The sequence below is a fragment of the Eschrichtius robustus genome, chromosome 3 (genome assembly GCF_028021215.1).
Source record: "Eschrichtius robustus isolate mEscRob2 chromosome 3, mEscRob2.pri, whole genome shotgun sequence".
Taxonomy (NCBI): domain Eukaryota; kingdom Metazoa; phylum Chordata; class Mammalia; order Artiodactyla; family Eschrichtiidae; genus Eschrichtius; species Eschrichtius robustus.
The window spans coordinates 64,705,391-64,732,822 of NC_090826.1; the positions used below are offsets into that span (position 1 = coordinate 64,705,391).

The 27,432-nt window shown below is 34.0% G+C and overlaps 1 protein-coding gene across 1 annotated transcript in view; it reads left to right on the forward strand.

Annotated features, from left to right (window-relative positions):
• The first annotated feature begins 20,132 nt into the window (after positions 1-20,132).
• TNNI3K (TNNI3 interacting kinase) overlaps positions 20,133-27,432 on the forward strand; it is a 299,704-nt gene continuing 292,404 nt past the window's right edge. Inside the window, exons 1-2 of the mRNA XM_068540108.1 lie at positions 20,133-20,245; positions 20,856-20,964. Coding sequence (XP_068396209.1) covers positions 20,206-20,245; positions 20,856-20,964 — 149 coding nt within the window. The 5' untranslated portion in view covers positions 20,133-20,205. The remainder of the gene's footprint in view (positions 20,246-20,855; positions 20,965-27,432) is intronic.

The window sequence follows — 27,432 nt, forward strand, 5'->3', positions numbered from 1 at the left end:
TCAACCAAACGTTCAACAAAATTAATACAAGAGCTTCTCAAACTCTACCAAAAAGTAGAAGGGGAAAGAACACTTCCAAATTCATTTTATGAGACCAGTATTAAGCTGATACCAAAACCAGTCAAAGACACCATAAAAAAAGGAAAATTACAGGCTAATATCCCTGATAAACATAGATGTAAAAATCCTCAACAAAATATTAGCAAACTGAATTCAACAATATATTAAAAGGATCCTACACCATGATCAAGTGAGATTTATTCCAGGGATGCAAGGATGGATTTACATCTGCAAATCAGTCAACATGATATACCACATTAACAAAAATGAAGGATGAAAATCATATGATTATCTCCATAGATGTAGAAAAATCATTTGACAAAATTCAACATCCATTTATGGTAAAAACTCCCAGTGAATGGCTATAGAGGAACTGCACCTCCATATAATAGAGGCCATGTATGAAAAGCTGACAGCTAACATCAAATTCAGAGGTTAAAAGCTGAAAACCTTTTCTCTAACTTCAACGAGAAGACAAGGATACCCACTCTTGTCACTTTTATTCAACACAGTTTTGGAAGTCCTAACCAGAGCAGTTATGCAAGAAAAAGAAATAAAAGACATACAAATTGGAAAGGAAGAAGTAAAATTATCACTATTGCAGGTGGCATGATACTATATATAGAAAACCCTAAAGACTCCACAAAATAAACTGTTACAACTAATAAAAAAAATTAGTAAAGTTGCAGGATAGAAATTCAGTACACAAAAATACATTGCCTTTCTATATACTAATGAGAAACTATCAGAGAAATTAAGAAAACAATTTCACTTACAGTTGCATCAAAAAGAATAAAATATCTAGGATTAAATTTAACAAAGGAGATGAAAGGTCTGTATATTGAAAATTATAAGACATTAATGAAAAAACTTTAAGAAGACACAAATAAATGGAAAGATTCTATGCTCATGGACTGGAAGAATTAATATTGTTAAATGCCCATCCTACCTAAAGCAGTCTACAGATTCAGTGCACTCCCTGTCAAAACTCCAATGGCATTTTTCACAGAAATAGAACAATCCTAAAATTTGCATGGAACCACAGAAGATCCCTAATAACCAAAGCAATCTTGAGAAAAAAGAACAGAGCTGGAGGCATCACACTCCCTGATTTAAAACTGTATTATAAAGCTATAATAATTTGAACAGCATTTTATTGGCATAAAACCCAACACATAGATATACAATAGAGAGCCCAGAAATAAAACCACACGTGTATGTTTGATTAATTTATGATAATGGAACCAAGAGTATACAGTGGGAAAAGAACCACCTCTTCAATAAACGGTGTTGGAAAAACTAGACAGCAATATGCAAAAGAATGAAACGTCTCCATTATCCTGCACCATACACAAAAATTAACTCAAAATGGATTAAAGACTTGAAGTATTGGGTTGGCCAAAACGTTCGTTCAGTTTTTTCCGTAAGATGGCTCTAGTAGTGCTTAGCTGTCTTTAACTTCATTCGAAACAATTTTGTTAGATTGTATTGTGACAGCTCTTATATCAGCATGCATTAAAAAAAAAAAACTTATCAAAATTGGTGAATTTTTGTGTAGCCATTTTATTATTGAAGATGAAAGAGAAAAAGCAACATTTTTGGCATATTATGCTTTATTATTTCAAGAAAGGTAAAAGTGCAACTGAAACACAAAAAAAGACTTTTGCAGTGTATGGAGAAGGTGCTGTAACTGATCAAACAAGTCAGAAGTGGTTTGTGAAGTTTTGTGCTGGAGATTTCTCGCTGGACGATGCTCCATGGTCGGGTAGACCAGTTGAAGTTGATAGCGATCAAATTGAGACATTAAGAACAATCAACATTGTACCACACAGGAGATAGCTGGCATACTCAATATATCCAAATCAAGTGCTAAAAATCATTTGCACCAGCTTGGTTATGTGAATTGCTTTGATGTTTGGGTTCCATATAAGTTAAGCAACAAAACCTTCTTGACCATATTCCGCATTTGATTCTCTACTTAAATATAATGAAAATGTTCTGTTTTTAAAACAAATTGTTGTGGGAGATGAAAAGTGGATACTGTACAATAATGTGGAATGGAAGAGATCGTGGGGCAAGCAAAATGAACCACCACCAACCACACCAAAGCCCGGTCTGCATCCAAAGAAGGTGATGTTGTGTATATCGTGGGATTGGGAGTCCTCTATTATGAGCTCCATCTGGAAAACCAAACGATTAATTCCAACAAGTACTGCTCCCAATTAGACCAACTGAAAGCAGTACTCGATGAAAAGCATCCAGAATTAGTCAACAAAAAACTCATAATCTTCCATCAGGATAACGCAAGACCGCATGTTTCTTTAATGACCAGGCAAAAACTTTTACAGCTTGGCTGGGAAGTTCTGATTCATCTGCCATATTCACCAGACATTACACTTTCAGATTTCCATTTATTTCGGTCTTTACAAAATTCTCTTAATGGAAAAATTTTCAATTCCCTGGAAGACTGTAGAAGGCACCTGGAACAGTTCTTTGCTCAAAAAGATAAAATGTTTTGGGAAGATGGAATTATGAAGCTGCCTGAAAAATGGCAGAAGGTAGTGGAAAAAAACAGTGAATATGTTGTTTATTAAAGTTCTTGGTGAAAATGAAAAGTGTGTCTTTTATTTTTACTTAATCGAAGAAAACTTTTGGCCAACCCAATAATACCTGAAACCATAAAACTTCTAGAAGAAAACATAGGCAGTAAGCTTCTTGACATAGGTCTTGGTGATGATTTTTTGAATCTGACACCAAAACAAAAGCAACAAAAGCAAAAATGAACAAGTGGGACTACATTAAACTGAAAAGTTTCTGCACAGCAAAGGCAACCATAAACAAAATGAAAAGGCAACTTACTGAACAGGAGAAAATATATGCAAATCATATATCTGATGAGGGCTAATATCCAAAATATATGAAGAACTCATAAAACTCTATACCAAAGAAACAAATGATTTGATTAAAAAATGGCCAGAAGATCTGAATGGATATTTTTCCAAATAAGACATACAGATGGCCAAAAGGTACATGAAAAGATGTTCAACATCATTAATCATCAGAGAAATGCAAATCAAAAGCACAATGAGATATCACCTCATACCTGTTAGAATGGATATATTTTAAAAGACAAGAAATAACAGATGTTGAAAAAGATGTGGAGAAAAAGGAACCCTTGTGCATTGGGAGGAATGTAAATCAGTACAGCCACTATGGAAAACAGTATGAAGATTCCTCAAAAAATTAAAAATAGAATTACCACATGATCCAGCAATTCCTCTTCTGAGTATTTATCCAAAAAAAATGAAAACATGAATTCAAAGAGATATATGTACTCCCTTATACATTTCAGTATTATTTATAATAGCCAAGATTTGGAAACAACCTAAGTCTTCATTCATGGATGAATGGATAAAGAAGTGGGATATATATATCTACACACACACACATATGCACACACACACGCACACAAACACATATATATAATGGAATACAAAGTCGAGTATTGTGGAATAAAAAAAACCAAAAAACAAAAAGTAAAGAGCATCAAACAGCAAAAAAATTAAAATTAAAATTAAAACCAACCTCATAGATATGGAGAACATATTGGTAGTTGCCAGAGGTGGAGAATGAGGGGTGGGCCACATGGATGACTAGAGTCAAAAGGTAGAAACTTCCAGTTATAAAATAAATAAGTCGTGGGGATGTAATGTACATTATGGTGACTGTAATTAATAATACTATATTGCATATTAGAAAGTTGCTAAGAAAGTAGATCTTAAAAAGTTCTCATCAGAAGAAAAATAGTCTATATACATGGTGATGTATATTAACTAGACTTATTGTAGTGATCATTTCACAGTATACACAAAATTTAAATCATCATGTTGTCTACCTGAAACTAATATAATGTTGTATGTCTATTATACCTCAGTTAAAAATACCCCCAAAATGGAATAAAGGGATAATAAATGCTGCTGATTCCCTACTGCATTGGTATTTGCAAAAACAGGAGGTTAAGGGGGAAACTACCTGTGAATTAGTCACTGCCATCATCTACCTGTGCCACAGCTTGATTAATGACATTTGTGTCTAAAGATGTTGACCCCAGGAGCATTATTACCCATGTAAGTAAATGATTTGAAACTAACAGACTTAATGTTTCCTTCTGGGCTGGTTGGACAAATAGTCTATCTTTTGAAGCCTCTGGCTATAGGAATCTAGTAGCCTTCCAAAGTATAAAATCCAGTCATTCAAACAGAGCAATTCATCCCTGATTGTTGCAGATTGGTGCAACCCATCTGCTACTGTCATTTCCTAGCTCTCTATGCCAGAATTAAATTTCTTCAATTGTGCTTCAATGAGTTGCCGAGACAATCAAAACTCTAATGTCTGTATTCTTTGGGCACTCTCTTATGGTGTGTTACCAATCTGCTTGTTGAATCTCCAGCCTCCTTAAAGGCTCTCAAAATCTTTGCTACAACCAACACTTTGTGGCTAAGTAATGTGAATGATTTTTAAAATTTCTTTTCTTCACTAGTATCAGCTCTTTTCTCTCTGCAGATCATTCAGATGGTTCAAGTTAGTTTTCATTTACCACTTCATTGTAGGAGAGTATCACATTGCCCTGAAAAGAATTAAAGCATTTACATCTTGAGGCAAAAATCTTTTAAAACACAACTCTGGAAATCAGGTAAGTATTTGTTTCATTTGCAGGTTGAGAAATGCTGCGCTACTCAATGAAGTTTTACATGATTGGTTTCTTTCCTATCATGTTTAGCCTTGGGGTTTGAGAAAGTAAATTATATTCACCAATATGCTGTTCTTCAGAGAAATTTCAAACACTTTTAATAAAGTCTAGAACTAGAAAACTTTTACTACACAAAGAAATAATTGTGAGTATAGCAAGTGGTCCAAGTACAGTTTTAAATGTACAGGTGCACTGACAGGATCATAAATTAACTTATGAAATTCACTGCTTATGTATCAGTGAGATCAGTGTTTAATGAAATTTAATAATAAAGATCATCACTCATTATAACTGGTTAAAGTTAATAGAGTTTCTAATTAACCATTATCCAGTCAAATCAGAAACTGTCTGTGGAAGCTAGTCTATGAGAAGGGAGGGAGAAAGTGTAGAATTCTATTTTTACTTGTTACAACTGCTGGTGTTTAAATACAAAATAAGTATTTGCCATGAGTTTAGTAGAAAAAGTAGATTTTTTTGTTCCCTGAAAAATCCCTTTCCCCTCACTATATATGTACATAAATCACGTAGATTATCTCTGGGAAGTTTAATCCTTCTCATTCTAATAGGTTGCCCAGTTCTGCTCTCTCCAGACCATATTCCAAACACTAGGCTGATCTGCACATATTCAGACACATCAGGGTACTTAACAGAACCTGAGGGCTTTTCATTACCAAGATACACTTTCATTAGAAGGCTTTACAGATATAAATAGACATTTCCCCCTGTTATAAAGGTGCTTTCTTTAACTTTGAAAGTTGAGCATAAGGTAAACTAGTGCAGCCAAAATGTGTGCCTGTTATTAACTGACTGACTGGGCACATGTCCTTACTATAACTCTTTTCTAAGTAATAGCCTCTGCTACATATTTTTGGATGATGATTTACTGTGATTATGGGAGGAGGCTGAACTTAAAGGATTCTATGAATAGTATTGTATAAAGAGAATTTTTGTCTATAAAAACTAATATATCTTACTCTTACCAACTTAGCTTGAAGCATTTTATTTTCTACTCTCATGAAATCAGAATGCCCTGTAAGACTCTGTAATCTTGTCTGTGTCTTTGCTGCAGTATTCTAGTGACTCCAAAGAAGATACAACTTCTGAAATGGGTTCTAGGAATATAGTATATTATTCCTGAAGTTGCCTATCCGCAAATGAACATATACAGTATTTTGAGTTTTCTAACTCACCATCATTTAGCAATAAGATCATTAAAATGTGATTTTCTTTGTAATTTTACATTCTTTTCAACAGGGATACTACGCCAACAATTCTCTCTTTTGTCAACAGTTTTCCCTCTCTACTGGGTCATTCTCATCAGTACATAAATATATTGTTATTTTTCTAATTAAAAAAACAGAATTCTTTCTTGACTCCACTTCCTTCAGCTATTACTTCATTTCTCTGCTCCCTTAACACTAAAATTCCTAGAATAAATTATCTGAACTTCCATTCTGCAATATCTTTTATTCCATTCACTCTCCAACCTAGTTCAGTCTTTATGTCTTTACTTCTACTCCACTGAACTTGCTCCTCTGAGGATTTCCGGGGCTCTCTGTTTTGATAAATCCAGTAATATCTTTGCAACAGATAGTAACTAGACTTATTATTGTGTTCATCATTTTGTAATGTATAGAAATATTGAATCTCTATATTGTACACCAGGAACTAACATAGTGTTAAAAGTCCATAATACTTGAAAAAAGAAGCAAACAAACAAGCTGATAGGAAAAGAGATCAGATCTGTGATCACCAAGGACAAGAGGTGGGGGGAGAGGGAATAGGATGATGGTGGTCAAAAAGTACAAACTTTCAATTATAAATAAGTACTAGGGATGTGATATACCACATGAATAATATAATTAACACTCTATATGTTATATATGAAAGTTTTAAGATAGTAAATACTGAGCTCTCATCAGAAGGAAGAATACTTTTCCCGTTTTTTTTGTATCTATATGAAATGATGGATGTTTACTAAACTTACTGTAATCATCATTTCATCATATATTTAAGTCAAATCATTATGCTGTCCACCTTAAAGTTATACAGTGATGTAGGTCCATTATGTCTCAATAAAACTGGAAGAAAAACAATTCAGTATTCTATCTAGTTCTCATCTTCAATCCAGTTCAGCAGCATTTGTCTCAAGTAATCACTCCTTCTTTGAAATGCATTCCTCATTTGGCTTCAAGGAACCCCACACTACTCGTTATTTTCCTAACTCATTCATCCCTCTTTTGAAGTCTCCTTAACTTGTTCCTCATCATCATTCTTACCTCATATCACTGGAAGGTCACAGGTCTTTGTGTTTAGGTTTCTCTACCCACATTTACTCCTTTGGGATATCATTCATTCTCATATCATCTGTGTGCTATCAACTCTTAAACCTATATTTGTAATTATGAAAGTATAATTCTCAAAGATGTTAAAAATGTAATTCTCCTATAAATTGTGAGCATTCATAAGAATGCCATTTAATTCATTAATGATTAAATCAGTAGGATGATGAAGTTGGTTTCATATTGTTTCAGATGTTACAAGGAAGAAAGTGTTTATACAATATCAGAAATAACTTTGCTCAATAATAGAGTGAATTGTCTTATGAGGTACTAAGCTTCCTAATGCCAGAAGTATTGAAGCAAAGTGATTGGGAGACAATTTACACAAGAGTTTTCCCAAGAAGTACTTGTTTTAGGTAAGAGGTAGGATTAGATAATGGCTGCTGGTTGAGTGTCCTGGAAAGCAGGGTCTGAAATGGAGTTTAGAGTGCTGTACATTTCTTAATAAGTGCTCTTGAGACTAATAATTGTTCAAGGAAGGGAACAGAAGCAGGATTGAGAAGAAGGGAGAAGTCAAGCTGTGATGCAGGCCCAATGACAGTCTTGATTGGCTAATCTCATGAGGAGTTCTGGTGCCATAATGGCACTTTAGTGCTGTCCTGAGTTGGACCAGAGTGGCCACAATTTATAGCACAAATCAATCATCACTGGATATGGCCATCTTGGGAAGGAGTATCTTGGGCAAGATAGCTCTCTGTGGCTGAGGCAGTCTGTGAATGGGGCTGACAGCTGAAACGTATCTATTGACAGCACTCCTGGTAGCTAAAGTAATAAGGTAATAAGCCCTCATTGAAGAAAAAATGTGGGTGCCACGTCACAGTGTCCCCTACAGTAACCTATAAAGTCCAACCCAATGCCGAGATTCTCTTTTTATATGCAACTATTTTAATAAAGCATTGCATGTTGTAATTCAAGTTGCATTATGATGACTTCAAAACTAAGCATACCATATTATACATAGTTTAAGTGGACTCAATCAATGATGAAAGAAAGAAACTATGCTTTAGTAGATATGTCAATCATTGATTTATAGAAGCAAATTTTTTATAATATATGTCACAAATCTACATGATAATCCCAAGTGCCAGATTTTACTTTTGACTAGCTGAGCAAGCTAAAATATTCATAAATTCACACGGAGCCAGATGGCTTCCCACTGAATATGCATTTGAATGATTCCTGTACATTATTTATTCCAAGAAGTGCCCAGAATACACCATCATCATAGCAGGGACTCCTAATAATTTTGTTTCAGACAGGAATCAAGGAAAAGCAGGTGTCCAGTGCTTACCATATTTTGGGTTGAGCTTTGAGTCCATGTGTGTTTAAGAATTACTAAGAACAAAATAAATATAGTTACTTCCCAGTGGTCTTTGAAATATCAGGAATCTGAAATAAGAGAGTTTCAGCAATAATGGCTAACATTAGGTAAAGGAGAGAGTTAAACTTTACAAAGATCTTTTAAAAATAATTTGGGGCTCTAGAAATTCAAATGTATAACACAATAAAATTGTTAACCATTTTTTATTAAGTTGATCAATATTTTTTAGAGGGTGTATATTTTTTTCTTTTCGGTTTGAAATTCCAGATGTGAATTTAAAATGAAAACATAATTTAGTTGGTTTCTTGACAATATTTGGGAAAAAATGAGATGAAAAATTTCTGATTTTTATTTTTTTTTTACTTCATAGGATTTCCTTTTCATTGAAGTCTGCTTTTCCCTTTTTAGAGTTTCCTCTTCTCTAGAGATATGTTTATCATTGTCATCTCTCTTGTGCTTACCCTTTCTTTTTTCCTTTAAATATGGTAAGCAAGCACAGTTGTTTTATAAACTGTATTTGATAATTCCACTAGCTGAAGTCAGTGGGGATCTGCTTCTGATTCTTGTTTTTCAGCTCACGTTGCCATGCTTTCCTGTATGTCAGATTAATTTTGTTTGCTGCTCATTGTCCTTGGTAAAGTATCTGTACAAATTCCCCATGGCCCAAGATGAATGCACCCTGCTCCTGGGGCTTTGCATTTGCTTCTGTCAGGAGACTGGAGAGGCGTTACCAATTGGTAACAATCTTAAACTATGTTCAGCTGAGGTTCTCTAGCCCACCAGGCTGTGCACATCCACAGGACATATCCATACTGAGTGCATTTAGGGCCATAATTTCTCAGGGACCTTATTTTACTTTCTTTTTAATTTATCCTGTTTTGCTCAATGCCAAAGCAGCCTTTCCACAATTCTTTTGGTCTGGAGTATAGTATGACAGATGTACTTCTAGTTGATCCTTAATCTGAAGGCATATTTTGGGGGGAGTTCCAGCTAAATATATCAAAAATCCCCTCTAAGAATTTCCAACATGTGGGAGCCCTGGGCCACCCTCTGATTATTTGGAACCTAAGACCAAATGTGTGTTTTTAGCAAATTCCTCAAGGCAAAAACATCCTCCATTTTCCATTTATATTTCTTAGTTCAAGCTTTTCTCTAAAATAGTCTGTAAATACTGTTATTATTTTTATTTCTTCATTATTTTTGTGATTATTTTATATTTTGTTTAGAATTTAAAAATCAGTCATCTATTCTCATTTATATGAAGCATAAATTATAATTCTTTAATTGACTTATTATTCAATATTTTCCCTAGTGATGGTATATTTTTAATAGTAGAGGGCATGGTATATTAGTGGAGGGGATGGCACCAGTAGATAGTATATTTTTGTAATGGATGTCATGGTCATGGACTGTAATGATCATGGAAATGCTAAATTTAGGAAGGGATAAAAAGGAAAAATGGGATAAGGTAAACATCTAGAACCTCATCCCTTTTAGTCCATATTAAAGAAACCATATAATGAGGTAGACAGCCCAGCACCTAGCATAATGCCTGTTATAGAGATGATAAACTAACTGTTTTACAGAGGAAGTCAGGGAATGCCTAAGCAGACAAAAGCCATGTTCAATGTATGTGCTTTGTAGTAGGAAATGAATCTACATAGTTCCTTCAAAAATAAGATTATAGTTTCAAACAGATAAATAATATAGACCACTGTTATGCCCTCTCTGACTTCAAATTATCAAACGTATATTGAATGTTAACTATGTGTCAGGGCCTTTGCTACACACTAGGGCTATTTTTCCTTGCTCTCAGGGTTTTCCAGTCTAGCAAATGATAAGACAGGGGAAAAAAAGCCATTGCAGTAACTTGTGATTAGAGCTACAGTAAGCAAACTACAGGATGTTATGGGAGCTTCCAGGATAAGGGACTAACAAAACTACATGATCAGGAAAGGCCTCTCAGGGGAAGTGACATTTATACTGAGACCTAAGAGGAGAATAAGATTGGCCTGTTTCTATTTCTTTGATTGTTCTTGTGGCGGGTAGGAGGAGGGAGAATGAGCAAGGGAATGTATATTAGCAGTGAGAACAGTGTTTGTGAAGATTGGGAGGAAAGAGTGCCTGGTCATAGGAGGGTCTAAAAGAGGCCCAGTCTGAAGTGTAATGTGTGAGAATGAGTGGCTTGGGGAAATGTCTACACTTTAGGTTAACTTAGGGTCTTTTATAAAAATGTCTAGGTACCTTATTAGAAATTAAAATGCTGACCAAAAATAAGATTGATAGTCTTTTTCAGAGAAGAAGGGAGGAAGTGATGTAGTTGTAGCAGTGGTGGTAGTAGTAGTAGTAATAGTAGTACTAGTACTAGTAGTAGTGTGTGTGATGGGTGAGGGTAATCGTTCTAGTATTTGACTACCAAGTGACAAAGTTGACACTAGACTCTGTTGAACAGTAAGAAATGGGGAATTAAAAAAAAAAATCCAGTGTATCCCCACAGATCACTTCCTAGTAAAACTATAAATTAAGGGAAAGTGGTGATTCATGTGATAAGTTTGCTTAACCATAAGTAGTACATGCTGAAATGTGTAGAACTGAACCAAGAAAAAGCAGGGAAAAAGAAAGTTCACAAGCAGGTTAACATAATATAATATTTCACAGAGGCTTATTTACTTTGAACCTGAAAAAAAAAAAAAGCTGATTGATCTCAACACTTTAGTGTTTAATCCTGTATTTATATTCTCTTTAAACACATATTTCTGGGGAATGTTTTTGTTTAGGCATGAAGAGCTACCTTTTGTCTTTGTAAGATTTTATCATCATCTGTGCTGAACTAAAAATTCAGTATGCAGGTGACTTTTATTAATATATAAATGATACCACATATAATGTTATTATATCAGTCTGATTTAAAGAGCAGAAAGAATGTGTTTCTGTAGTAAGATACATAGTAGAAAGCTACACAGTAGAAAAATAACATCAGTAATAACCAAAATACTTACATAAATACATATTTTATAGCCCATAATCAGATATTAGCAAAAGCAATGAAACCATCTTCAAAGTTTTCCAGTGAGTCAAAATAGAATAAAATCTTCTAGTTAAGCAGAAAGCTCAACGTAGAGCAAAGTATAAAAATTGGACAGTGTTTTAGATTGGTTCCTAGCTTACCATTAACTCCCTGTGATCTGCATTAAGCCATAAGTTAAGATATATGAACACCAAAGGCCACTGGGCAATGTAAGTTTGTAATGGTTTGATAGAACTTACTGGAAAGCCTTTTGCAAACTTAAATTTAAAACAAAACACCTTCTAAATGGATAAAAATGTGCAGCCCATTCAATTATGATATCTAGGAAAATTTAATAGAATTGTTAAAGGAGCATTTAGAGAATATGTACAATTACTGTCTTTAGCCAGAACCAATATATTTCATAACCCATTTCTGCATTTCCAAGAAAAGTTTTCTTTCTTTGATTGTTCTTTCTTTCATGATAATGAGGTAGGTGTCCAGCATTGAACACTACATTTCAAATGTAATCTCAAGAGACTTACAACAAGCAAAATTTTTATTATCCTCTCTATGAAATGATGTCTCTCTTTACACCACTCAGTTTCCTCAATGTTTCTTGCCGTAATGTACCAGGAATTCATATGCAGTTTGCATAGTCCTCTCACTGATAGACACTGGCTTATGCTACTCCCCAGGTGTTTCTCTCCTCTGATAATTAAGGTTTTCTTATTTTTCTAAGCCCTCCTGGTTTGACTATTTTTTCCTTTTGAAACTCTTATTATCATTCCTGTTCCTATTTTCCACCATTGCTACCACTTTATGTACTGTTATGTGATATTTATGACTTTGCCCAACTTAATCTCATCAATTGTTTAGTCTCAAAAAAATCAAAATTAAGTTTAAATTACTTTGATCCCATCAGTTTTGTTTAGTTTGTTTTACTGTATAGAGCAATAATAGGGATTTTAATGAACGTCATCTTAATAATTTCTCTGAACTCTCTAACGATATAATGATTTAAATTGTGTCCAAGCTCTCAATTTATCATATGCTCAAGCTTAGTTATTTCTGTTCCAAGATTTTTAAAATCCCTCAAGAAGTAAGACCTATTTAAGTAATGCTATGTTCAAAAAGCTTTCTTTAGCCAGTCCTTTCCTCTTCTTAAATTATATAACATGCGGTTTTGTTTTGTTTTGTTTTGGTTTTGGTTTTTTTGCATCATTCATTGACACTCATCAAAAGCTACTTTGTAGGGTAAGTGATACTTTTGAATATAAAATTAGGTTATATTCAGCAGGCATGTAAAATTAGCTTATATTCAGCAGGCATATATATAGGCAAGGACCCTGCTGTATACTTATTTTATGGGCAAGCTGTGTCCAAATCACTTTTGGAGTTTTGATTTTTTCTAATTCAAGGGCCTAACCCCAATGGATTCTGATTTAGTTGATCATGAATAGGTCCTGGTAATTGTAGTGTTTAAAAAATCTCCCTGAAGTCTGATTTGTAAACTATTGCTGGAGCATCATATATCTTGTATAAGTGATTAATGCTAGTAACTCCAAGTAATGCAAAAACCTCTTAAGATATAGATAAATTTTTAAAGGGAAGATGAGGAAAATAAAGGGATTAAAAATTATTTATCTTTGCATGGAATTTCAAAATGCTGCAGTATTTTGTCTACAGAATTGATGATGGCTTCATCTGTATTCACTTTACCTCTGTTCCAGAACTGAGAAGGGAAAGATTCAGTAATATTTCCCTTACTGAAGGGATTGATTCTACTCAGTTCAACTGGTTCAATCCAATTCAGTTTAATTCAGTTTAGTTCAGTTCAATTCAATCCAAAACAATTAAATTTATATCTATATCCATCAGGCACTGTGCTAGGCTGTTGGGAATGCAAAAATGAGTAAGACATAATTTCTGCTCTTAAGTCGCTCACAGCCTAACAGGAGAGATGAATGCATTAATTCTATCTTCCATAATGGGTGCTTTAATAGAAGTAAGTGTTGCCCTCATATAGGCTTAACTCAGAGTAGGACTTTACAATGTCAGTTTGTTTTATTGTTGCTCTTGTAAAAAGTATAAATATATATATATATATACACACACTGTATATGTATATAATGTATGCATATTTATGTATATATAATCTGTATGCACACACATATATAATTGTAGTGCATACTTGCCAAATATAAATATGTTTGACCATCAAAAAGGAACAAGTATAACAACCATCCTTAATAACGTCAAAGGATGCTGCCCTGATAGATCATCTTAAGATGATTTTGTGAATTAGTACATGTCCAGATTCAATAGAAAAAATGAGAATTATGGAATAGTTCAAAGAGAGGAAATGTGGTGTTTAGAGGATCCATAGATAACTATTGTGATTAGTTAATAAGTTAACCATTATGTAGCTAAATGAAATGGATGCCTTTCAGCATTATGAGAAGTGAAAGTTTCAGAAAGATGACCATAGAATTAATTTGTTAAACCCCAATTGATGACAAGCATTCATCTCTCACTCTGATATACCTAAGCCCTCACAAGTTCCAAATCCTTCATAGCCCTTCACCAAAGCCTCCATCATTTTTTCCATGGCTGCACATATGAAGAAGGAAAATATGGGGACAATTTTAAGTTAACTGTTTGTGTAATCAGACCTAGACCTCAACTCAGAAAACTCTGGGCAACAATTAGGAAATGTTATTACATAGTAAGCCAACTTAAACAATTAGAATTAAGGCTTGGAATTTAAGTCTAGTATATTCCACCATGGCTTAACATACCTAGCCATGTGAGACACCCAATTTGCATTATTTGCTTTAGATCTCAGGGGAGATTGTGATCTTAAAAAGTAAGGTTTGTATTATGGTAAGAGTGGGGATCCTCGGGCAGGATGGAGGTGCTTCTAACAGTTTCTACCACTCTGTAATTCAGAGAAAGCATCACTAGTATGGTTGATAATTTTTAAAAGTTTTTAGACTGAGATAAATCTACTAATTCACATCTTCCTTCCCCACATTAGTATGAAGCTCAAGTGGCCACAGTTATGGGCTCCAGAGACAAAGCAGAGTCTAGATACAGCAAGAAGAAGGTGGCATAAATAGTTTATGAAGTTGTAAACACCCCTCCAAGGTGCTGACACCTAAACTGAGTCCTGAAGTAGGAATACTACTTTTCATGGGAGACACGGGCAGGAATAGTAAAGGCAATCACTCTCCAGGTTACCAAACTGGGAAAGTACAATACACACTTCAAATGCAGTGTTAACTTCTAAATATGGCTTTACATTAAAACAAATTGTCTTGAAGTTCACAACAATTATAGTCTACTCTTGATAATCCATGTTAAAGAAGGGGGTAAAATTGTGACGAAAACATATGTAACTTGTTCACAAATTCTAATTGAAAACATAAATTTTTTATATGTACTTAGATTATTAAACTTGAATTCAGAACGGGAAGGATATATTATTTGGATGCCAATAAAATTAGATGTAAATATATTAGGGCATACATTGACTATATAAAATTGGAAGCACTTGGGTTTATTATCAAAAGTCTGCCTGGTATTAAGGATATTCTGAAACATTACTTGCTATAACAAATCCCCTAATAACTGGCTTCAGAGACAATAGCCCCTGCAAGAAGAAATCAGATATTGTGTGGACCTATAAACTGTCCCAACCAAATACCTTCACCCAACCAAAAGTATTGATCTGTTAATGAAGCTGTGGGTAAAAATTGACTTTTTTGTACCCCCAACAACTTTACACTAATTTAACCATAGCACTCCTTTTAATTTATATTCAGGACATTCAAGATTATATGTTATAAAATTTCAGCTGTGAAGGGAGCCAACTCAGTTCCACAATTATAGTATAACATGGATAGAATACATTTTACTATTCAGTCATTGTCAGTTCTGATTGGTGGTATACTGAGCTGGACAATGTAAACTGAAGGGAAGTCAGGAACTTTTGAGTACATGCCAAAGGCTGATGCCATTTCTGACATTGACATGATATCAAATGGGAAGATGGGGGACATGAAAGTGTATAGCATGATAACCATTATCACTATTCTTCCACTAAGAAGACATAGGAGGAGATGTAACAAAAATAATGATAACTATGCTTACACAGACTACTTACCGAGATCGTTTCTGCTTGGAGGGACTAAGCAAAGAACTGTTCATACAGAATCACTCAGCAAGCCCTCTAACAACCACATGTTATACAGATCCATTTTTGAAACTTTAAGTAATTTGTCCTACCTACATCAAATTAGTTTTCACTTTGAGGAACAGCCACAAGTGGCTAATTGATAAGTAAAAAGAAAAAATTAAGTAGAACTAATTTTTTTCCCTTCTCCACCTTTTTTTCCTTTGTTTTTAAACGACAAACCTCAAGACATGGAAATAAGGTATTTGCCCAAAGACAATAATTAGTTATTAATTAAACTATAATTACAACACAATGTTATTTCCTTAGCAGGCCAGCTGACTCTTAGGAGGGGGGAAAGAAGGATGAAGAAGGAATGGAAGTGGCCTGAGTCATGAAGTTTAGATTGTTCTGTTGGTTTCAGTGCCTCAAAGAAATATTTTCCAATTGAAAGGTAGGCTTTATTAAATGTATCTTCTCATTACGAGTCATGTATGTCTCTATCATAATACAGATGCTTTATTACAATTGTCTATTTACATGTCTGTCCCTGGCCCCATGAGCTCTTTGGAGTGCTTGGTACAGTGTGTGCTTATTGAATGAATAATGAATCAATCAATGAATAAAGAGCTAAGCTGACAATTGAAAGAAATCCTATCAATTTGGGAAAGAAAGTTTTAGGCAATGACAGAGATATTACTGTTTAATTTAGATTCTTTAATAAACTTTACTTCATGTTCACCCAGCAACAAAGGAAGGCACAAGAAAGATTAAAATCTTTTCATTTTCAGTTGTAGTATATTGGAAACAAAAAGAGTAATATTTTTTCTTTCTTTAATATACTCTTACAGTTAGAGATATTGAGAACACCTGTTTAAATTACTATGATATTGATTTTTTCACATTTACTTTCATTATTATATATTAGTTACTTTCAATATTATATAACAAGTCCTATTCATTTTTGAGAATTAATCTGAATATTACCTCAACAATGTTCAGATTAATAATGGTGATTTACAGTTCCATCCAACATACCATAAATTTAGATACTCTAGTGGAAAAGAAAGGAAATTTGTTTGACAAATAAGAATCTTACAAATTATGCTTGTCTAATGCAAAAATATATTGTTTAGAAAGAAATTAAAGAATGATTTTAATTGAATAGGTATAGACATCTTAGTGCTCAATTTTTCTTTTAGATAACTTTGTTTCAATATGAGTAATTTAATGTTTACTAAAAGAAGGAAAAAAACCTAAATATATACCAATTAGTAATTCTAATTACTGGTAAGAGTGGGGATCCTGGTTTACTGTGTTTAAAGCAATGATTCTTTTAATTGCTTGTCAACCAGATGCAACACATCAAAAATTTAAACTTTCCTAAAGCTTGGCACAAGAACTCATATACAGTGGAAGAATGATCTAGCTTTTAGGTGTAAATGAATTCACCATCCTAAATGTGATAATAATTGTTCTAAGTGTATCAGTTTGATTTCATGGAATACATGTTCTTTATAATTTCTCTGTTAGACTCATAAAGGTAGGAGAAGTGTCAAGGTCAAATTTGTATTTTTCATCTTAAACACATCCTTTTAAATATTTATGAAGAGACTAGTGTAAAATACAAATAGCAGATGCACAAGTGTAGATTGGGATAAATAAATCATATAACCAAAAATAAAGAAATTCAAAAAGAATGTACATAGGCTTATTGAAGGAGTATTAGAACATATCTATGTATGTGCTGAAGTGTTCTGATAAATCAGTTGAAAAGACGAAGGCATTAACATTAGATTTAGGCAATTCAGTAGAACACAAAGGTTGGTCAAAAAGGAATAGCTGAAGAAATAAGGTATTTACTAAATCTACCCTGACATTCTGACTGAAAAAAAAAAACCAAAAACACAAGCAAGTGTAAAAGAAAAAGGAATGCTATTAGTTATCCTCAGATAGTGTCTACTCTCACTAAAGTTTGAGAAGGTGACCATTTTTGTAATTAGGTTGTGTTTTTGATAATATATGACATTCTGCACTTCTGGAAATCTCAGAACTGGTAGAGTAGTATTCAATTTAGAGCATGTTATCAACTCATGGTAAAAAGAATTTTTACAGAAATGTACAGAGAAGCGGAGAAAATATTTTCTGCTTCCATGTGGATGCCCTCCAGGATTCTTTAGGAAAGAAAAGCAGGATTGTTATCCTGGATCATTTACTTATTCCAGCCTTTTCTTCACTGCCCTGAAGGCATCTCCATTGCCCTCAATCCATGATCTAGACTCACAGTCATAAAAGGGCTAATAGATAGTGTTCCTTTGGAAGTAGGAAATTCAATAACATTTAATATTTTAGGTATTGAGATTATCATTTTCACCATTCTTTAGCAAAATTTATTGCCTCAGGGTGTAGAAAAATTCAATTGAGTTGCTGATTGAATTTTCAGACTCAGCAAAAATTGTAGCTTTGAAAGTCTAAGCTTTCATTTGTAAGAGCCAGCCTTTCTGAGAGAACAAAAATATTTTCAAAAATTAAAAGGAAAAGTTCTAAAAATCAGTGCATTAAATTTATGTACCAAAGAGGAAATTGGAAAGACAACGTAAGATGATATAAGAACTAGCTTTTCTTTCATTGGTAGAGGCAACACACAAACACAGACACACACACACACATACACACACACACACACACACAGGTATAAGATTGGAAGTAGTGAAGAGAGAAATAAGAAAGAAAATCGGCAAAAATAGACAGATTTAGATGTCCTCAAGAAGGTCAAGAGCCCTGGCTCCCATCCCTATCCCTCTGGATTCAAGGTATGAAAACCATGGAAATCTGAGAGAAGGAAGCTTGTGCATTACTTCCCAAGGTATAGCCCTGGGAGATTGCAAGCCTCTTAAAGAAGACTATCCAGTTTGGTCTTTAGGACTGTACTGAATGCTTGGTCTCCAGTACCAAGCATTTAGGAAGTCAGGTGCCTAGGCTGATTTGCCTGAGGGCAGCATGTCTGGGGAAAGCAAAGACCTTCTGACCTGAAGGGATGGGGGTCACACAAGTGCTGAGAGAAAGCTGGTGTAACGGAAGATGTCTGGCCTTCAAACAAGGAAAATGCAGAGTGCATGGATCAAGTAACCAAAGGCCACCACAGTGTAACAGACATCAATGGCCATGGCAGCATATACTGAGGAGGAGGGATAAGGAAAGTTATATCCAGGGGAGGACAGTGATGTCCATAACCCCAGATCCCTGCTTCTCCAACTATATCTGATCAGTATGAAGACCATCCATCTGGAACTTAAATTGCTTTTGCTGAGAAAAAGTTGTGGGGAATAATAAATTTGTCTAAGCATTTGCTTCAAAAGGAAACAGTTGTTTGAACATTCAACTATAATAAATATAAAATTCATACCTATTACATTGAAACTATAGCCTCTGGAGATGAATTTCAAGATTGAAATGTATATATTCTAGGTATAATTACATTATCCAAAAGAAATATGTAGTTAAAAATTAGATAACTTTTCTTTCTGGGTTTTCCATTTATTCTCCATCTTACCCTGAGTTCATTTATATCAATAGAAATATGCACATACAAAGAGAAATGCCCCCATGAAGTAAATGGAAGGTGAATTAAAGAGGAATTATGGGAGGCATCAATAATAATATCTAACTTGGACTTTAGAGTCATATAGATTTAGAATTGATTCCAGATTCCTCCACCTGCTAGCAAATAATGGATTTTTCTCATCTATAACCTGAGAATAATATATACCTTGCAGGATTGTATGAGGTATAAATGACAAAATGTATATAAAGCATTTAGACTAGTGTCTGGCACAGTGTAAGCATTCCATCTTATTATTTGTGATGTTATTGTTCTTGTTATTTTATGAATTGCTATTTGTAGAACTCAGTGTCATATTCTTATCTATGACTCTTATGGTCAATATAATCAACAAGTGGTGTAAATTAATCATGGTCTATGTTGAGAATTTCTTCCTACAAAAATAATTTTATAGCTCTACTCTAGGCCAAATTTACATTCATTTCTATTAGTAGCATGCCATAAGATGTGGATTTCCATTATATATATACTATAGAGACAAATTCTATCACCAGTCACTCTTTTCCAACTGCCATTACTTTGGCTTAGGAGAAAATGATCCTGAAAGATCTAGGTAGTTTTAATGGCTCTTTGTGAACCTCAGATGTAACTGAATCATTTTCTAGATTAAAGAAATGCCGATCAAGGTATATACGGGTAGATAATTGATGAAGGCAATTGATGAAGGCAAATAATCTTATGGGAGCATTTACTATTTATCTTTGATACAGCTCTTTTAAACAGACTGATTAATTCCCTTCATGATTTCACCCTGGAAAGCACAAACTATTTTGTTCTTTGTCATTGTTGTATGACATTCCATTTGGCGGTCAGCTTATTTTTAGCCAGACTATCAAAGTATTTTTCAACTGGACTGCCACTGCACTTGAACTTGGAATCTTGCAACCTGAGGAACTGCACTGGGGAAAAGAAGAATCTTCTAACAAATGGGAAATTATAAATCCAGACCAACCCAAACTTGTACTGGTAATTATTCTTACATCTTTAAATGTAATATAGTTCAATAGTTGTTCTATATAGTTAACATTTCACTGGAGTATCTGATGATTTTTACAAGAGGATAAGACAACATATTATATGAAAGTGTTAAGAAGATTATCTGAACTCAAATTACTTTTCTCTGAAAGATCTTTAGAAAAAAACAGAAAATTTCTTATAATTTTCTGCTTCTACTAGTTCCTAGGTATAATGTTATAGAAAAAAATTTGGAATACTGTTGAATATAGGGATTTTAGGATTACATCTTAAGTATCTAGTATTTAAAACCTAAAAACTCTTGTCTAGCAACTAGAGATTGCTATAATTATAATGCAAGAAAATCAAATTAAATAAGTCAAATATATTCTTCTATGTAAATATATTATCCAATATCAAATGGGTTCTTAATTACTGCGACTCAATATGATTGCATTTTAAATATAAACATCTGCATTTTAAACTCACAATCAGTAATTTAAATTAAGTATTGTATAATTCAGAGTAAAAAACAGAGTTTTAATCACTTGTATGTTATGATCTGTGTCTACATTTTGCAAAGCAGAGCTATGAATCAATCCCTTTTGTTTTTCTTTACTAGATGAATGGAAGAAGAAAGTCAGTGAATCTTATGTTATTGTAATAGAAAGATTAGAAGATGACCTGCGGATCAAAGAAAAAGAACTTACAGAACTAAGGCATATATTTGGGTAAAGTTGTCAAGAGTTATTATTTCTCTGTATAAGCGTCTTCATTGTTGATCTAGTTTTTAGCTATATCTGTGTTTAAAAACACAACCCATATAACCGCCTATGTTAACCTTAGAATATAAGGTTATCTCTTCCTGCCCGTTCATATAGCCCCTAAAATGCAAATATCTTATCTCCTTAAAATATGCCTTGCCTGTTCCCATCACTAAAGTTTAAAGAGAAAGGAACCTAAAGGTTAGCCTTTGAATACAAACTGTTGCTGATCTGAATAATCTTCTCTAGAATTAGATCATTCTTGTGAGCCATGCCAGCAACAAACAGTAAGACTTCTCTTCCCAAATGGTGGTAGAATATTGGCCACATTTTTCTTTTTGGACTACTAGAGAACTCCAATTTTAACAAACCCTTCGGTCTCTTGACATTGAAACGCTGTCCGTTAATGAAACTGTGTATCATTCTGCCCCTGAACAATCATATACCAATGTGTAATATTGGCTTCAGGCTTTCAGTGGGTTTTGTTCCATGATAACAAGATAAAAATAATCTGGCATATTGTCACAACCTTGTAAGACACAAAATGTTCAGAAAAGAGGGACAGAGCCCTTATATACACAAGCAACCTTTTGGAGAAATTGAATCTTGGCATTGAGAAACGATGTATTTTGGGGAGTCAATTTAATTTAGCTGCCTGACTGAGGAAAAGTTCCACGAAGGCCAATTAGCCATGCTCACTTACAGCTGTGTTATTCATGTAATGCACTGATAACAAAGAACTCTAACCATTTTACTTGGAAAATAAGTGTAAAGCAATGACCACATGACATATTTTTCAAAAGAAATTTCAGATATAGTAAACATACAAAGCTCACATAACTGGCAAATAAAGTTACCCATGTATAATATAGTTTATATAAAATTTGTCAGTGGGTTAATAAGGCCTTCATAAGTGTTCAATTTGTGGTTTGGGAAGTAGTTAATTTTCCCTGTTATTTAGCCCAAAATGATTAACTCAGCTTTGACACTCATGATGAGATACACTGGGATGACTTTTGCAAGTATTATCATATGCTCACTTATGGAAAAACATTTGAAAGTCCTGTAGAGATGTGACTGGCACTTTGGTATAATAGATTTATACATGCATATTAATTTTGTTGGAAAAGAGCTATGAATGTAGAACTTAATCATAAACCCTCTAGCTCTTATTGACAGATAAATATGCTGAATGAAATGTGATTAAATTGGAGATTTTCCTCAACTTTATAAAGTTAAAATCTCATGTATTTGTTATTATTTTTTAAATTTGGGAAGTATTATGCAAATATGTCAAGGCTAATTTAAACAGACATATCCTTTTAAGGATTAAGCTTGAAATGTACTTTTTTCTCTTACCACATCAACAACAAGCAGCTGTTTCTGCAGGTCCTACTGTAGCTGGATTTATTGTGCCAGCTATATTCAGGGTGTTATTCCAGACACATCAAATATAAACCATTATTTAATCCTCACCATGGCCCTGTGTGATAGATAATATTACTCCTGGTGGATAATAAAGTAAGGAGCACAGACGTTGGATCTTGTCAAGGTCATATGGTCAGTAAGCACTGGAACTGTGAATTTTAGCAAGGTCTCCCCAGCTTCCTACTACATGCTGATTCTTGCTCCCAGAGTTTCACAATCTGGTTGAAGGGAAAGGCGTATATAAATAACTCACAGAAGACAGCCTATGACAAGTGCTAAGTGGAAGAAAAAACAAGATGGCTTTCAAATACAAAAAAAGAAGGTTTGTTGTCTTGATTTATTCATTGGCTTTGTAAAGCATTCCAGATAAAAGGCATAGTTGAGTAAAGATATATAGGCAAGAATGGATGAATTCCATGGAAAGTCTACTGGTAGCAAGAAAACTTAATGTCTTGACCATTTTACCTAAGCTGAGTAAGAAAGCTGTGTCAGTCAGCATAAGGATTTTGCAAACATAGTTTTAAATCCCGTTTCTTTTATTTACAAGCAATGTATCTTTGGGTATATTACTTAATCTCCCTGAGGCTCATTTTCATCTGTAAAATGAGGTTAATAATAATGACCTTACAGGACATTTGAAAAATGATGTCAAATGCTGAGTACAGGGCCTAACGCACAGTAGACATTGAATAACTGGAGGTTTCTATTATCATGATTGATTGGGTAAATAAGGGCAGTTTGAAAGACTGAAGACTTTATTACCAAGTGGGAGTAACAAATAGTTTATTCAAAGTTAAGAAGTGAGAAAGTTAGGATAAAGTGTTTTTATGTCAAGAGGATGTTTTCAAAAATAAAAATGTAAAATGCTAGAACAATTCAAAATGGTGCCAAAATCTGAAATATAACTTTTAAAGATTGTGATCAAGAGGGATTTGAAGAATTTTCAGACTAGAGTATTAGAAGGCTCATCAAAATTGATGTCAAATTCCCTGAGAATAATGGTAGGGCATTTTGAGGAGAGAAAGACTGGTAGCCTGGTGCTGAAGCCATCAAAGAACCTACACAAATGTCCCATTAGCCAGAAGTGATAATAATGTGGCTGAGGAGAGGATTACCCACAGCCTAGAATCATGTTTCTCCAAGGGCTAAGGACCTCCTGCAGTAAAATAGCCAGCAGTTCTTGCAAAATTTTTAGATTCCATGATTCTACCCCATATCAAATGAATTAGAATCTCTGGGGATGATTTCCAGAGACCTGAATTTTTAACAAGCTCCCCAGGTAATACTTTTGCATGCTAAAAATGATACTTCAGCTAAAGTTTGAAAACTACACTTCTAGAAAGATACCTAAGTTGCACTGAGAACTCTGTCCGTGGTGATATGGGTGAAGCGATGAGGAATATGAAAACAGAAAGCAGGCAACTAGTATGGTCTACAGAGAGTCAAGGGAGCAAACAAACAAACAAACAGAACCGGAGTACTCTGCTTTGTCTGCTTCCATCAAGGCAGATAGCATCGTGGGAAAGAAAGTCAATCCTGCCTAGGGTAGAGTTCTCAGGATTTTCTTTTCTCTAGAATAAAATGATGGATGACAAGGAAAGAAAAGAATGGAGTATTGAGAATATAAATTGTCTTATTCATTGGCTTACACACCAAAATTTTAAGAGTAGTTGGGAAGTTTAAACATAATATTGTATGAGATCACATTTAATCAAGTATCTAGGACATTTTAGGTGTTAAATCTTAGAATCTTTCTTTCTCATCTTTATTCATGCTGTATGTGATGTAAGAAATACTTCTGTGAAGGACAACTGTGTAATGCTGCTTGACATCAGGCTTCCTCTAAACATGTAGATAAAAGGAAAACTGTATAAGGTGCCTAAAAAGAAGCATTTAATACTAGAGTCATAGATCACTAGTGTAAACATAGATTTGCCTGGGTTTTTATTTTTTTGCAGCTTTTTTGGTTGTTTTCATTTGTTGACAAGTTTCTTTATAGCATTCATGGTAGATACTAATTCCATTCATTAAAAGAGATTTTCTACATCATAAAGCAAGACTTATGTCACCTCAAATACACAATCTCCTGGTATAGCTTTCACCCACAATATAGTACAGAGCAATACAAATACTAAACTTAAAAAAGACAAAAAGAACTAAACCATTATCTTGCTTATGCCAATTTATAGCAGCTTTGAAAAAAGAGCTTGCTATGGGAAAGAAGAGGAATGGAAATTGAATGTTCCCTCATCTTCCACAATAAAGTTGAATTCACTCATAATTTTGAACATTTGTTGAGATAATAGAGGAGAGACTGGAAAAAAATGAGGAAATAGAGAAGGCAGAAGAAGGAAAGACAGAAGTGGTACACTGGAGTACATTGTGTGGTTATTTCCTCCTCTTTGCTCTCTCTGATGTTTATGTTTATCAATATAATAACACTTACTACCTGGTGTTGTCTTTATTCATTTTACAGGTCTGTCTAACCACTAGTATACGTGCTCACTAAAGGCAGCTTCTTTGTCTACTTAGCTTTATTTATATTTGTATGTATTTGTAATAGCTATTTGGATAGCACTTGAAAGGAAAACAAATTAACAACTTAGTGCTTACCATATGCCAGGTATGCTACTAGGTATTTTAATATGCATTAGCTCATGTGATTGTAAATGTATATATGTAAGGTGCTTTGAGCTCGGTGACTGGCACATGGTAAACACTCAAAAATGTTAGCTAAAAACTAATCGTCATTGTTTATGTTCACATCCTTCTGGAGTAGGTATTGCGCTTGCCATTTTATACCTGAAGAAAATAAGGCTAATCAAATTAAACTGGCTTGAGCCAGGTTACACAACTTGTGCAGTTGTACAGGGATTCCACCCATCTGTACTTCACTTCAAAATGTATGATCTTCATGATCTTAGTTCTCAAACTAGGAAGGGGAAAGAAGTATGGATAAGAATTATCTTTGAAAACTTTTCACCTACCCCGTACCACTCTACAAGTTTGCTATGTCCTGTGTACTAGAACTGTCCCTGCATGTGGGAGTGGAAGAATATATTTTACACTCCCACTCCCACACCTTGGTGATACACGGACCCTTACATGATCTTTGAAAAACCACTTACATGATGGGTCTCCACATGCAACTTTTAAAAGGCTTCCAATTAAATTATTTTGTTTCAATGTTTTTAAATCTTTAGAAATTTTAGAACTATGTTTTTCTGATTTCATTGTCAAGCCTACTTTTAATCTGCTTAATCTGTAATATGTCTATGAAGAGATTCCAAAGAAGTTATAAATTTTCAGTGCTATGACTTTTCAACATAATCAGAAAAACCCTATTTTTTCTCATTTTTAATCTCATTTTGGCATTGAGTAGATATACCTCGGTCAATAATGCTAATATCTCACTTTGAAATTGATAAGGTTTAATAAATAAAAATAGTCAAGAGGATGCTCTGTTCCATGGGAAAGCAGTTGCAATATTTAGAAGAACTGAAAAAGAAAAAAAACGAAGGAGGTTTTCTGAGATGTACCTTCCTGCTTATTTTCTCCCTGAAAAGTTCCTCTGGACCCAGCTGCAGTCCACCATACTTATGCTCCAAATGAAATATCTTCCAAAAACCTACTTTTTCAGAACTATAACCAATTATGAAAATTAGCTATTATAAAATAAATAGCTCCAGAAACATCAGACTGACCTTACCAAAGGAGAGTGAAATTCTCTATCAAGGTGCTAAGTAGAGTATTGAGGGAGTAAATTCCATCTTAAAAAAAATAAAATTGAGTGAAAGGATTATTTGGTATGTTTGATAAGTGCATTGTGTTAATTAGCAATGAAACAGAAAACAACAACAAAAAGACCTCAAACCAAAAAGCAGAGAATTCACATTGTCCCAAGACTGTCTACCTCTCTATTTCTTTTCTTGCTTGTCCAGGTAAAACTAGCTAAGTAATAGTTTTACAGGAATATCTTGTAAAAAACCTTGAAGCAGCCTGATCTCAAACACTCTTTCCGTCCCTGTCTCTGTCTCTTTCTCTCTAGCTTAGTACGTCACTCGCTCTCACTATCTCTCCCCCTTTTATCCTTCCTTTATTCTTCCCTCCTATCCCATACTGCCTCCATCTTCCCTTTCACTTTCCTATCCCCCTTCTCAAATGCAAAGCAAAACAATAAAAAAGTTAAAATAATATCAGTGCTTTAGTAAAAATAGTTATTATAGCAGCTAGTATTTATAAAAGTCTTACAAGATCTAACCCATTTAAACCTCACAATAACCCTATGATATAATAATTATTATTGTACCAGTTTTATCATCCTTAATTATTCTTACCCTGCCACTGTATCTCAATAATTGTTTATTGTATGAATGAAAGAATGAATATGCTTCATATTGTTAGTTTGCAGATTTGATCTGGAAGATACTGGACAAATATGTTTCTGGATATTTCTTGGAGATATATCTTGGGAACAGATCTTATTGATGATTCTTCTGTTTTTATTGTTTGGGGGGAAATCAGCAGCAGCCATCAAGAACTGCACAAGAAGTTACAACCAGCCGTTTGAAACCTAAATTATCAATTTTGGAAACTAGATGATCCATAACAAATTTTTTACCTTCTTTCTACTTTCTTGGCCTTTACCTACATTTCAGCCAATGAATTAATTTAAGAAATGTATCTACCTATCTGAACATTTTGGCTTTGGCCAAGTGTTCAAATGTTACATTTTAATAAGTTTCCATTTGTGAACATGTCAGATATCTTCTTGAAAGGATGAGGTCATGAGAAGTTTAATTGGATCACAAAACTGCATACTCTTCTGGATAAAAGGTAAAGGCTAAGAAAAGAGTTCATTATGCTACAAGAAAGAAAGTAACCTTGGTGCCCAAAACTACCACTTTTAATGATGAAGGACAGAATTTACTATTAGAAATATATTCATATAGTGACTTCATTTTAATTAGGAACTTCATTCATGCGCCAGCAAGCACTGTGAACTCA